The sequence below is a fragment of the Sitophilus oryzae genome, unplaced genomic scaffold (genome assembly GCF_002938485.1).
Source record: "Sitophilus oryzae breed Bouriz unplaced genomic scaffold, Soryzae_2.0 scaffold_864_pilon_pilon, whole genome shotgun sequence".
NCBI lineage: Eukaryota > Metazoa > Arthropoda > Insecta > Coleoptera > Curculionidae > Sitophilus > Sitophilus oryzae.
This window is the reverse complement of record NW_022147488.1, coordinates 528,953-543,743: the sequence shown is the minus strand read 5'-3', so window position 1 is coordinate 543,743 and position 14,791 is coordinate 528,953. Positions and strand designations below refer to the sequence as shown.

At 34.8% G+C, this 14,791-nt stretch overlaps 1 protein-coding gene across 6 annotated transcripts in view; it reads right to left on the bottom strand.

Annotated features, from left to right (window-relative positions):
* The window catches only part of LOC115890389 (zinc finger homeobox protein 4-like), a 40,460-nt gene that overhangs the window by 21,725 nt on the left and 3,944 nt on the right, over positions 1–14,791 (bottom strand). Inside the window, exons 4-18 of one of the 6 annotated variants that reach the window (XM_030910609.1) lie at positions 13,154–13,330; positions 12,912–13,088; positions 12,670–12,846; positions 8,273–8,459; positions 7,066–7,388; positions 6,808–7,009; positions 5,411–5,571; positions 5,290–5,353; positions 5,117–5,235; positions 2,752–2,919; positions 2,490–2,700; positions 1,851–1,969; positions 1,590–1,791; positions 448–537; positions 268–386 (exon numbers count right to left, since the gene is read on the bottom strand). In XM_030910609.1, coding sequence (XP_030766469.1) covers positions 268–386; positions 448–537; positions 1,590–1,791; positions 1,851–1,969; positions 2,490–2,700; positions 2,752–2,919; positions 5,117–5,235; positions 5,290–5,353; positions 5,411–5,571; positions 6,808–7,009; positions 7,066–7,388; positions 8,273–8,459; positions 12,670–12,846; positions 12,912–13,088; positions 13,154–13,330 — 2,496 coding nt within the window. The remainder of the gene's footprint in view (positions 1–267; positions 387–447; positions 538–1,589; positions 1,792–1,850; positions 1,970–2,489; positions 2,701–2,751; positions 2,920–5,116; positions 5,236–5,289; positions 5,354–5,410; positions 5,572–6,807; positions 7,010–7,065; positions 7,389–8,272; positions 8,460–12,669; positions 12,847–12,911; positions 13,089–13,153; positions 13,331–14,791) is intronic. The other 5 variants (XM_030910610.1, XM_030910611.1, XM_030910612.1 and 2 more) reach the window with 5 other exon arrangements.

Below are 14,791 nucleotides of genomic sequence, written 5' to 3'. Positions count from 1 at the left end.
ACTGACCTTTTAACTTCGACTGCTTCCTGTTGTTCACTTTTTAGGTTTTTTACAATCTCATCTCTGCACACCACAATATTACGTTTATGCCTCTTCGAGTTATAATGCGATGTAGCACTGCCTGGTGTCATTAAATTAGCTTTGCATATATAACAATAATTGGGTAGTGTCAAATCCTCTAATTTTTCCTTTAGTATCGCTTCTAGATCTACATAAAATGTAATAACAAAAATTGGAGGTAATTTAGACATATTATAGCGTACCTACCTTGTTGTTCACTTTTTAGGTTATTTAACTCTAAAATATCTATACCAGGCTCTTTTTGATTGGTATTATTTTTTTTCAGCTTTTCTCCATTGTCTATACCAGGTTGAATCCCCGTTTCGCTGTAAATTTATTGTTTAATTAATTATAAATTACTTAACTAGGTATATGTTTTTCAATTACTCTAAAATCTCTATAACAGGCTCTTTTTGATTGATATTATTTTTTTCCAACATTTCTCCATTGTTTATATCAGGATTCAACTCTTCTTTCCTGTAAATATATTGTTTAATGATTAATTAAGAATTACTTATTTATTTATTTCTTGCTCACTGCAGGTATACAAAAACTCTAATTAAAATTTTGATATATATTAGATAATACAGTGACTTAGGTAATGACCTTCAAGCTGAGGCAACCTGGTATACAAGCGGCTCAAAAACGTCAGAAGGCGTAGTAGCTGGGATAGTAGGGCCGAAACAAGGGAGATCCTTCCACGTAAGTCTATCTAAGGATGTCACAATTATCCAGGCAGAAATAATGGCAATCCACTATTGTGTAGAAGAAATAATAAGGCAACAAAGAACAAATCGTTCTGTGGCCATCTTCACAGGCAGCCAAGCGGCGCTAAAGGCACTCGGCTCCGCGGAGGTCAATTGTAGACTAGTGTGGGACTGTGTGCGTGCCCTGAATACTTTGGGCGAACGTAGCACTGTTACGTTGACCTGGGTGCCAGGGCATGAGGGTAACGAAAAGGCCGATCAAAGGGCCAAGCAAGGCTCATCAATGCCATTCATAGGCCCAGAACCCTTCTGCGGCGTTGCAAAGGCGGTCACGAGAATGGCTACGGAACGATGGGTGGCCAACAAATCTCTAGAACGGTGGAGAAACTCACCAGGGGAAAAGGTTCATTGTAGAACATACGCCAAAATTCACGGTAGACTTGATAAGCAAGGACAGAAAGACAGTCAAGCTGTAGTAGGTCTACTAACAGGGCATTGTAAGCTAAATAGGCATCTAAAGCTGATAGGACTGACAGACGAAGCTATGTGTAGGTTCTGCCAATCTGAAGAAGAAACGTCAGAACACATTTTATGTCGGTGTGACAGCCTGGCAAATGTGCGGTTCCCGGTAATAGGCAATGATAGGCCATTGCCAGGGAGCTACATGGAGGGTTCAGTCTCCAAGTTGCTGAACTTTGTGAAAAGGATAGGACTGGAGAATGTAATCTAAGGATCAGAAGAGGACCACAATATATCTGAGAAGGTCGCAGTGGATCGGGCCGAAAGCCACCTCTAAGAATCTAATCTAATCTAGGTACTGACCTTTTAACTTCGACTGCTTCCTGTTGTTCACTTTTTAGGTTTTTTACAATCTCATCTCTGCACACCACAATATTACGTTTATGCCTCTTCGAGTTATAATGCGATGTAGCACTGCCTGGTGTCATTAAATTAGCTTTGCATATATAACAATAATTGGGTAGTGTCAAATCCTCTAATTTTTCTTTTAGTATCGCTTCTAGATCTACATAAAATGTAATAACAAAAATTGGAGGTAATTTAGACATGTTATAGCGTACCTACCTTGTTGTTCACTTTTTAGGTTATTTAACTCTAAAATATCTATACCAGGCTCTTTTTGATTGGTATTATTTTCTTCCAGCTTTTCTCCATCGTCTATACCAGGTTGAATCCCCGTTTCGCTGTAAATTTATTGTTTAATTAATTATAAATTATTTGCCAAAATTATTTCTCGTTTGTATGATACATAATAGGATTAACCTCCCAAAGAAGTTGAATCCAACGCAATCAAAACTCTTCCGTGCAACTTTGTAGTTATAGTCAGATCTGGTAGGCAAAATATTAGCTATAGGTATCCGTTCCTCCGACGACCGCCTTTTCTTGATTTTACAATAATTTATAATTTATTCTTAACGCGATTTCTTCCTTCGACGAGCAGCACGAATTTTTTTAATGTATCTCCCAAGAAAAAATGAATGAATCTGGCAACGCCGACAAAATTTGGAGGAGTTTTCGCATAGAAAGTAACCTGTTGTAGCAATGATTAGTTGTTATTTTTTCATTAAATTGTGAATCATCCACATTTGGCTTCAAATACTTGTTTCGATGTATGCTTTCGAGTGATATAAAAAAAGTACAAAATTCGGAGGGAGTTATATCTGACAAGCATCCAAAAATTCTAATTAAAACTTAGGTACTGACCTTTTAACTTCGACTGCTTCCCGTTGTTGACTTTTTAGGTCATTTACAATCTTATCTCTGTACAGCGCTATTTTACTTTTATGCTTCTTTGAATTATAATGAGATGTAGCATTGCCTGGCGACATTAAATTAGCTTTGCATATATAACAGCAATCCGGTAGTGTCAAATTCTCTATTTTTTCATTTACTATCGTTTTTAGATCTACATAAACTGGAATACTAAAAATTAGTAGGCTATTTAGATATATTATAGTGTACCTACCTTGTTCACTTTCTAGGTTATTTAAAAGCTCATCTCTGTACACTGCAATATTACGTTTATGCCTCTTCGAGTTATAATGAATTGGCGATGTTAAATTATTTTTGCATATATAACAATAATCGGGTAGTGTCAAATCCTCTATTTTTTCCTTTACTATCGCTTCTAGATCTACATAAAATGTAATAATAAAAATTAGTAGATTATTTATTAGACATATTAACGTGCGTCCAGACCGGCCGCGCAAAACATTTTGCAACGTTGCAGTTGCACTCAGTGTGGACGTGGAAACTAGTGATGGGCAAAAATGTCATTTTTTAGATGACAATTGAAACTGTTATAGTTATTTATAAAAAATAGCTTAAAATAGCAGCTTAAAAATAACAGGTTTCTTTATTTTATTGCTAAACATCTGAAAGTGTATGAGGCGGTCACCGCCAGGCGTATTAACGCAGTTGCAAGTTGCAACAATGCTGTGCTCGGTGGTAGTATTTCCAGGGTGTCAAAACATTTCTAAATATCGATTGTTATCTAAAATACCTCTCTAAAAACGGTGGTTGTTTACAAATAAGCGCTGTTTACAAATTGCGATAAAAAAAAGCCAAAATGCCGCCACTCGTCTATACCTATATATTCCGATCTACCTACGCCCTGCGCCTTGATCCGCCTGAATTGCGTAGCAGTGTACAGGGTGCATATCACTGGACGGGCGAGAAGCTCTTAGTTATGATTTTACCATTTGCGGTCAAAAAATAGCAATATAAGAATATGTGTAGTATATTCTTTATAAGTAAACCAACTACACACTAGAATTTGAATTAATTTTACACTAAAATTTGCAAAGGAGAATTTCTACTTAGGTATTTATTCTGAAGATTTTTCAGAATAAATATATACCTAAATATTGAAACTTAATTTAACTGAAACATACAGCGCCATAATATCTCGACCTCCGCCCGTTATGCTCGTAACAGGTTGAAACAGAATGTATCTAAAACAACTGATGCGTTATTCCCCAACCTGTTTCGAACCTCCATCGACAATCGACCGATGCAGCAGCGTTCCTTTCCCACTCCGATTATCTCGACCGCCGCCTGTTATGCTCGTAACAGGTTAAAAAACAACGTATCTAAAATGACTGCTTATTTTCTATACTTTATTCTCCAACCCGTTCCGAGCCTCCATCGACAATCAACCGATGCAGCAGCGTTCCTTTCCCACTCCTGTTATATCTCGACCGCCAGGCGTTATGCCCGCAACTGTTTCAAAAAAGCTGCTTCTTTTATATCCTATTATTTTTAAGCTGTTGCAAGCCCAACACGACCATCGACCGATGCAGCTACGTTCGCCGCGCCGTAGCGTATTCCCCACTCCGTTGTCCGTTGTATATCGCCGCCTGTATCGATGGTTGTCGAAATAACATCTTTTCCATCCATACTAGTTGTTTTTTGGAATTGCTTCGAGCAGCATCGACTTTCGTGGCGGCGCCGACTTCGTTTCTTGAATGGTCGATCTCTACGTGTCGTTATTTTATATCTGTTATTTTTTAGAAGTAGTAACGGTTGCGTTATGTTATTTCTAAATAATTGTTATAAAATAACAGATAGTTAAATAGCAACCCATCACTAGTGGAAACGCGCGCCAACGATATACCCATTGCGCGTTCGTTCTTGTTCCATCGATGTTCGGTAGATCAAAGGAAAACCGAGGTTCGTGCGCGTTTTAGCGCAGTCGCTTTGGACGGTGTTTAACAATGAAACTGAACGGGACAGTGACGAGCAGATGTTTCTTGAAGAACGAGGTTGTTCAAGAAAAGAGTGTATTTTTGTATTTGGAAGTATCTCGCGCAATGACCAACAGCGCACTGACAAATGCAGTGTTACTTCGCGCGGAGCGGCGCGGCCGGTATGGACGCACCTTTATACAGGGTCGCTGAAATGTATGGGAAAGGTTGATTATTAGGTAAAATATACGAGGTATAGTAAAAAGTTAAATACAAAAGTTATACGGTTTTTAAATATCCGTTGGCGAGTAATAAATTTACGTATACAGGGTCGGTCATAAAGTCGTAGCACATCAAAATTTTATTTTTTTTAAATGGAACCCCCTGTATATTATTGAATATTTCAATTCTTCCTTCAATTCTAAGGAAAATTCGTAATACCTCAAACCAACCGTTTCCGAGTTATTTACTTTTAAATATATCACTTAAACAATTTGATATAATTAATTTCGATGTGTTCGGTTTCATTTAATGATGCCATTCTGCGGAAACTGTGATACCTAATAATATTTGACATTAGTTTTCAAATTAGCATTTATAGATGTATAAAATGAGATTATATCAGCGACCCTGTAGTCTCCCTACCTTGTTGTTCACTTTTTAGGTTATTTAACTCTAAAATATCTATAACAGGCTCTTTTTGATTGGTATCATTTATTTTTAACATTTCTTCGTTGTTTATAACAGGTTTAATCTCCTGTGCCCTGTAAATATATTGTTTAATTACTGAATTACTTATTTATTTATTTTTCACTCACTCTAAATCATCTATAACAGGCTCTTTTTCATTGGCGTTATAACAAGCAGCAGTTTCATTTTCACCTAGACATTGAAATTATTATATTATTTGTGTTTATAAAAATAACATGAAGTTATTACCTTCAGTTATATTACAATCATTGCTATTCATATTAATAATAGGTTTATGACCAAAATTAGTTTTTTCTATAGAAGCATATAATTGGTGAACATTGCTTTGAAGATGAGAATTATATAATTTTTTGGAATTTAATCGGATATCGCATATAAGGCAACAATAACTGCAAATTTAGAATTATTTTAGTCTTCTTATTAATGAACGATATTGTTCTCTATAGGCTTGGTGCATTTCAGTTGATTTCAACAAATTCCGACTGCAGCGCTTCAGCGGAAACAATCTGGAATTATCAATATACAGTGTGTCCACGGATTGACTCCCAAAGAGGGAAATTTTTTTTATTCGTGTGTTTATGAAAAAAAGTTATTCTTCATAAAAACTCCTGCTTGAGCTTAAACGACCAACAGGCATATTATTTTTACAAATGTATATACCGAGTGTTATAAAGTTTAAAAAATATGTAAAACGCTAAGAACAAAGTACTTGTATATGTAAAAATACGATGAAAAATTATTAATAAAAGTTCTAGGCATTGAAATACTACACCACGTTACCAAATTTTATCTCATTACCTAAATGTACAGGGATTGGTAAAAGATTCCTCTCCATATAAAATACCATTTACTCTAAATTAACTTAATTTTTTTTGAATAACTTTTAAATCCTTTTTTACCTTTACGCAATTTCATTACAAGTACTTGTTAATAGCATTCAATAACTCAACTTTCCCGGATAATCAACTCTCCCGAAACAACATTTTATAGCTTCACAGTTTCTTACACCAATTTGATCAAAAGCAAAAATGAATTCAAGCAGTTCGACGAAACAAGTGAGTAAGCAAAGTGCTCGTTACATAAGCAAAAAATTAAATAGAGATATACTATGAGAGGATAAAATATAATTTGCAATATTAATGGTATACTTTTTTTAATCAACAGGTCAACTAAGCATTTTAGTTGAACATCTTCTAAAATTATAACTATGTACCTTTAAAAAATTTCGTTTTAGCCGAAATAGCCCCAATTATGCCCCACTAGCAAAACCGGTGATTAAAACTATGCTACCGTAGTTGAACTCATCTAAAAAGTTTTTTTAACTGAAATAATCAATTATTCTATATCAATTATTATCTATGTCTTCTGAAGATATCAAAATATTTACTTTTTTATTTTTATTTATAGAATTTTGACAAATTACACTTCCTAACGCTATTAGAATAATTAAATAATACTTTTTTCGTATTCTCGCTATTTAAACGCTGTATTTGTAAGTACTAGTTGTTTACGATATTCTCCGATGGTGGCAGCACCGGCGGAGAATGCACCAAGCCTATACTTAAATACTAATTAAAAATCTGATATAAATTAGATATTACTGTGACATATTATTATGTACTGACCTTTTAACGTCCACTGCTTTCTGTTTTTCACTTTTTAAGTTATTTATAATCTCATCTCTGTGTACCACAATTTTACGTTTATGCCTTTTCGAGTTATAATGAGATGTAGCATCGAATGGCGACATTAAATTAACTTTGCATATATAACAATAATCCGGTGGTGTCAAATCCTCTATTTTTTCCTTTACTGTTGCTTCTAGATCTACATAAAAAATAGCAATAAAAATTAGTAAGCTATTTAGTTATATTATACTGTACTTTGCTCAGATTTTGACATGACTTTTTCTTGTTTATCTTGAATATATTTAGATTTATCTATGTTTTTCGATGAATTTATACCATGTTTTAATGCTGATTCTGCTCCGTTGACTTCTACATTACCTACAGGTCCAATAGCAATTGAATCTGATGATGCTTTATTGGTACTTATATTACAATCATTGCTATTGACATTAACTATAGTTTCATGACTATTTTTATTTTGTAATACAGAAGAATATGATTTGTGGCCACTGTTTTGAACGTGATTATCATATAACTCTTTGGAATTCAATTCAATTCCGCATACAAAGCAACAATAACTAAAAATTTAATATTAATTTAGTTTTATTATTAATAAATGATATTTTCCTCTATACAAAATTACTAATTAAAACTTTGATATAAATCACAAAACATCCCCCTTTAGAACATTTTCTGTAATTTCTGGAAATGACTGAAAGTAAAAGCTATATTGTGCGAACAAACACTAGAGGCGCTGTTAGTCATTAAAAAGTTGACAAATATTCATTTCTTTTTTAAGCATGTCAATATTTTTATTTCGTTGTATTTTGTGAACATTCGGTGTGTGATTTTGGCAATTTTCTCATTAATTACTGGTGTATTTATATTTATTTTACCAAGTACTTTTTATTTTTATTATTATTCATATTTAATTACAATGGCTTTTTCCGACCGAGAACGCAAACCTGCGATGAAGAAGTGTAGCGTTCCTAATTGCGAAACAAAAATGGCAGTTTTTTTCCAAATGCCCGGAAAGATTCCAATTGTTTTGTACGTTTTTTTTTCAGTTTATAGGTATGTAAAATACATAATTTAAAATAACAACAATAATTGTTTTATTTTTATAAACGTTCGATCGAGTATTGATATAAACCTTTTTTATTGTAACAAAATAGGTATATTAAAATTAAATTATATGTTATATATAAATTACAATTTTTATTGTAATTTTTAATATATAATGTAATTCTAATATTCTACCTATTTCGGTACAATTAAAAAAATGTTTCTGTAATATCTAATATTCAAAAAAAAATATAGGGATCGATATTGCATGAATTTAGTGCGCTATCAAACTCAAGGGGGCGGTTCTTTTATTTTCATTTTATGACATATAATTCAAAAATCTAAAGGGGGATGTTTTGTGATATAAATTAGATAATACAGTAAACTAGGTACTGACCTTTTATCTTCGACTGCTTCCTTTTGTAAACTATTTAGGTTATTTTCAAGCTCAATATTATGTTTATGCCTCTTGGAGTTATAATGAGTTCTAGTATGTTGTGGCGATATGAACTTAACTTTGCATATATCACAATAATCCGGTGGTGTCAAATCCTCTCTTTTTTCCTTTTTTGTCGCTTTTAAATTAATAATTATTTATGTAATAATAATATTATTACATAAAATGTAATAATAATATTATTACATAAAATGTAATAATAAAAATTAGTAGGCTATTTAGACATATTTGGCTGCATTCAGCAGACATCATCGATTACTGTACATGTGCTGAACGCACCTGAAAATTTCCGATGGCTATCACCGATTGGTTATCGGCAATCGTTTCCAAAGAGCGATTTGTGATTAGCGATTACCGATTTGTTTATATAAAGTGTTATATAATATATATGTAATATTTAATAATACAAACGGTATAAATGAAAACGATAAAAATAAAGTAATATAAAAAAAATTGTGTGTGTGCACTATGAAAAACGTAGCTATCGACCTATATGCCTGCTGGACTCGATGGTCAAATTAATAGAAATGGTCTTAAAAGATCGATTGGAAACTGAAATACAGCTAAAGGGTGGTTTAAATGAGAGGCAGTACGGGTTCCTAAAAAAATTCAGTACAATTGATCCTCTTAAAAATGTGTCTCAGGTAATTAGAGTACTAAAAAATATTAGCTCGTCAAACAGAGATATCCTTATGTTGATTACCTTGGATGTAAAAAATGCCTTCAACATGGCTAACTGGGAAAATATAATCAATGAGCTTACATATCATTGGAAAATAAGTTTATATTTAGTGGAAAATATAAAAGCTTATCTAGGCGAAAGATGCGTTATTGCAGAGGATGCAGAAGTTAAATTATCTAAAGGTGTACCTCAGGGATATATACTAGGTCCTTTACTATGGAACTTACTGTATGATGGACTCCTTCGTATGGAATACCCAGCAGAAGTAGAAGTCGTAGCATATGCAGATGATGTTGCGCTGATGGTAAAGGCTAAATGTACCGAAGACCTCGTTAGAACTGCGGAAAGAGCATCGGAGCAGGTGTGCTCAGAGTGAGGTGGGACTAGAAATAGCGCCGCACAAAACGGAGGCAGTTATTCTGGTTGGTAACCGAAGTAAGAATCACGCAGTGTACGTTTTCATGTGAAAGAAAATATAATTGTACCAAAGAAAATAATAAAATATTTGGGGATTGTTTTCCAAGCGGGAGGAGGCTTTTCTGAGCATATCCGCCATACAGTTTTGAAAGTAGAAAAACAGGGGGCCATGTTATCCAGAATTATGCCAAACTGGTCTACCTTGGGTCAAACGAAACGCCGAGTGCTAGCTGCTGTACAAGCATCTACAATTCTGTATGGATCCGAAATTTGGGGAGAAACCTGCAAAGTTCGGAGTCATAGAGAGAAACTTCTTGCAGCGCAACGAAGATTGGCCTTAAGAGTATGTCGTGGATACAGGTAGAGATGAGCAAAACTGCGATTTTCCAATCGCAGTTGAAACTGCGATTGTGATTTGTAAATCGCTGCGACTGTAACCTGCGATTGCGATTTTGATATTTTTAAATTGATACGCTGTAAACTGGGAAGCTCAAGAAAAAACGGAATAAATAGGGGAATACTTTTTTTTAATAAAATCTTACAAAGAAACTGTTGGGTGTTTCGATGCCATATGCCTTTTAAAGTGTTTTTTATTATATTTTTGCTCTGCACACATATTGCACTTAAAATTTTCATCAATTACAAAAAAAACCAAACCAAACCAAACCACAAATAACTTAGTTTCCTTTTTTAAACATTTTTGATAAGAATAGACCGAATAAATTTAACAGGGAAAAAAATACATAAAATGTTCAAAATATTCGAATGTGCTTTTAGACAGTCTGTAGGTATACTAACGAAAAATTTATTATAAAAAAGGTTGCCGCCAACCTTAATTCAGATAACGAGAAAAAAACTGTTTATTTTATCTTTTTTTCTTTTAAAAACATTTTCTTTATATGTAACTCAAAAGAAGCCGACGCCGACGGCTTTGATACGGCCCGTCCAGTGCAAGTGCAAACTTTCGAACTTTTAGATAAATAAAAGGACAATATCACATTTTATTATATTTGAAATTTCTCTAAAATGAAAAAACTGATTGTAAAGGATGTATTTAAATTAACATAGCAGCCGATCCACAATTGTTCAGAAAATTATATTATATTATGGATTGTTATAAAAATGTTTATAATAATATAATATACATATAACAAAATATAATAAAGAGAAAGGGCTGTTTCTTTTTCGTGCTCTATATCTTCTAGTAAATAAAGGATAAAAATAGATAATTTTTTATAATTTGATTCCAAAACTGTCCTTGAATGAATTATTTTACCTGAATCATTACCTGGGAGCAACTGTAACTATAATTAGTCATAACCGAAAACAAGAATTTTTTAACCTTCTAAATCCATAATTATATTATAAATCTAAAACTATTATCAAAATTTAAAACTAAAAAATTATACATATATATTATGCGGTATATAAACATATATGTATAAGCCTATTTTCCAACGCTTCATAAAAATTACGGGGCCATGATTGCGAATGTGATTTTGCGATCTAGTCTAGGCCGATGTGTTGAGAGCTGCGAACGAAAATCACAATCGCTGCTCTTCGTTGGCGTGCCCACTCCCGATGCCGCGCCGCCGGTGCCAACGAAAATCGCAATCGCAATGTTGGGATGAGCTGCGATTTTCGTTCAGCTCCTCGTTCGCCTGCCCACTGCCGTGTTGATGACGCGCCGCCGCCAGCCGGTGCGTACGAGAATCGCAATATTGCGATTTTCGTTCCCAGCTCATCGTTCGGCTTCTCAGTGCCGTGTCGATGCACCGCCGGTGCAAACGAAAATCGCAATGCTGTGATTTTCGTTCGCAGTTCTTCGTTCGCGTGCCCACTGCGATTGCAAATCGCAACTGGTGTAATATTGGTTGCCTAAAATTATGCCAAACTGGTCTACCTTGGGTCAAACGAAACGCCGAGTGCTAGCTGCTGTACAAGCATCTACAATTCTGTATGGATCCGAAATTTGGGGAGAAACCTGCAAAGTTCGGAGTCATAGAGAGAAACTTCTTGCAGCGCAACGAAGATTGGCCTTAAGAGTATGTCGTGGATACAGGACAATATCTGCGGAGGCTGCACAAGTTCTGAGCTCAATGGCCCCGATAGACATAGTAATTTGAAGAAAGAATGGAAAGGCAAGAACATTCAGGAAGAACAGCGGAAGAAAGTAGAAATAGAGTTCTGGAAATATGGTGTAAAAGATGGAGTGAAAACAGATATGGGAAAAGTAAATGGACTAGAACACTTATAAAGAACCTAGAGTGTTGAATAAATAGAGAATATGGAGAAATGAACTATGCCATGAGTCAATTCCTTTCTGGCCATGGTTGTTTCAGGTATTACCTACATAAAATAAAGTTAAAGTAAAGCCCGAGATGTCTCTATGGCGATGCTGAAACTGTGGAGCATACCCTTTTGGAATGTAACCGATGGACAGCTGAACGAAGAGTTCTATACGAAAAACTAAAAGCCCTAAAAATTAAGATTACCAATCTAGTTCCAGAGATGATTCGATCCCCAGAAAATTGGAATAGTGTCCACACTTTTATGGAGACACTAATAGATGCAAAAGAGAAAGAAGCTAGACGATGTAACTAAAACATCGCAGTAAAACCGCCTCCTCGAGAAGTAATGCCGAAAGGTAATTCATCGGGAAGATATTCAAAGCGGCTTGTGGAGGTTTTTTAGTCGGTAAGGTACCCCGATCACCCCGACAGTACCACATACGGTCTCTGGTTTGCAGATTTTCCCCACAAAAAAAAAATCTTCGGGTACCTCTATCCACGTGCCGAGTTCGGTTCCAATGGACCCATAATTATAAAAAATCCTGATGATTTAGTCCATTTAGAGGCATCCGTTCGAAACGTCGAGGGCGTCATCCTGTAGCCCGTCCCCAATTATGCCGAAATCGACCCACATTTTTCGTCAATATCAAATCGTTAGTCCCACCCTGATGAAGATATAAACGAAATGTCGTATCCAACTTTGCAGGGTGGGACCGTGAGCACCGTTATTCACATCAAAATCTACCCACCAAATTTGGTCGCGATCGGACGACATCAACTTTTGACGTTTCTTATGTCAAAATTAACTCACAGTGTGATTAACTCACTCAAGTTACAAAAGATACCTTCCGAGTCTCAACGTCCTAGTTCACATAGGAGTCGCGTTACGACGCTTCAAAGACCCATGAAATCGGCGCCCAAGTACGGAGATATTATAGTGTACCTACCTTGTTGTTCACTTTTTAGGTTATTTAAAATCTCATCTCTGTGCGCCTGAATTTTACTTTTATGCTTCGTTGAATTATAATGAGATGTAGCATTGCCTGGCGCCATTAAATTAGCTTTGCATATATAACAATAATCTGGTAGTGTCAAATTCTCTATTTTTTCCTTTACTATCGCTTCTATATCAACATAAAATGTAAGAACAAAAATAGTACGTCATTTAGATATATTATATTATACATACCTTGCTGTTCAACTTTTAGGTTATTTAAAATTTTATCTCTGTGTGCCACAATATTACTTTTATGCCTGTTCGAGTTATAATGAGATGTAGCATTGTCTGATGTCATTAAATTAGCTTTGCATATATGACAAAAATCAGGTAATATCAAATTCTCTATTTTTTCCTTTACTATCGCTTCTAGATCAACATAAAATGTAATAACAAAAATAGTACGTTATTTAGACATATTATATTATACATACCTTGCTGTTCAATTTTTAGGTTATTTAAAATCTCATCTCTGCGCACCGCAATATTACTTTTATGCTTCTTCGAGTTATAATGAGATGTAGCATTTTCTGATGTCGTTAAATTAGCTTTGCATATATGACAAAAATCAGGTAATGTCAAATTCTCTATTTTTTCCCTTATTATCGATTCTAGATCAATATAAAATGTAGTAACAAAAATAGTAGGTTATTTAGCCATATTATAATAAGGCGCATCCACACCGGCTGCGCCGACTCGCCACGCTGCGCAAAACATTTCTTTAACCGCTTCAACATACAGTGGTGGCCAAAAGTATGGAAACTTTTTACTTTTTAAAATATCACAGAAAATATTGCTATGCTTAAACTCTCAGGAATATAAATGAACAGCTTATCAGCAAATAAAAGTATTCCAAAAATTACACAGCGAAAAAAATCTGTTTAGCAGTTTTTGTAGGAGAACAATAGATTTCTTGTGGCCAAAAGTATGGAAACCATAAATAAATACATTAAAATTATTTAGTTTAAGCTGATAAACGGTACGATTTGCTTCAGAGAAATATAAACATCATGCCCAAGTCTAAATATTTCTCTGCGGATTTAAAAAATAAAATAGTTGAATTATACAAGAGCGGTTATAAACAAATTCAAATAAGTAAAAATTTAAACATTTTAAAAGGCACCGTTACGAAAATAATTCGTAAATTTAATAAAACAGGGAACGTTTCAACAGCTTTTAAGTCAGGAAGACCAAGAAAGTTGTGCAACAGGACAATGAAAGTAATGAAGAGAGTATCAATGGGAGATCCAAGAAAAACATCCACAGACATTTCTCGAGAAATGGGTGAAAGAGGAATATCGGTGTCTGCACACACGGTGAGAAGAAGGTTGGATGACATGGGACTTTTTGGAAGAGTTGCGGTGAAGAAACCACTAATATCAAAGAAAAATAGGACGGCCCGCTTTAAATTTGGTCAAGATCATCTCACCTGGTCTTATCAGAAATGGAATACTGAACTGTTTAGCGACGAAAGCAAGTTTCAACTGTTTGGTAGTGACGGGAGACGTTATGTCCGAAGACCAAAAGGTACACGGTACAGCCATAAGTACCAGATGCCCACAGTAAAACATGGGGGTGGGAGTATAATGGTATGGGGGTGTTTTTCTTGCTCAGGTGTTGGTCCTCTTGTTAAAATTGATGGGATAATGGACCGTTTTTTGTACAAAGACATATTGGAGAATAATATGCTGCCTCATGCTGATGCCACTCAGATGGTTGTTCCAGCAAGACAATGATCCCAAGCACAAATCTCGGTTTGTTCAAAATTGGTTAAATGAACATAATGTTCCACTAATGGATTGGCCCTCACAGTCTCCGGATCTTAACCCCATAGAAAATTTATGGGACCATTTGGATAGCAAAATTCGAAGCCATTCTATTTCAAATAAAAATGAATTATGGGTGCTAAAAACTAAATGGGCGGCCATTTCCAGTAAAGATTGTACGAGATTGATCGATTCTATGCCACGAAGATGTAGAGAAGTAATTAATTCAAAGGGATATTCCACTAAATATTAGTAATTTTTATATTATCTTGAATTTTAATAAACATTCTTCTTAAGTTTCCATAC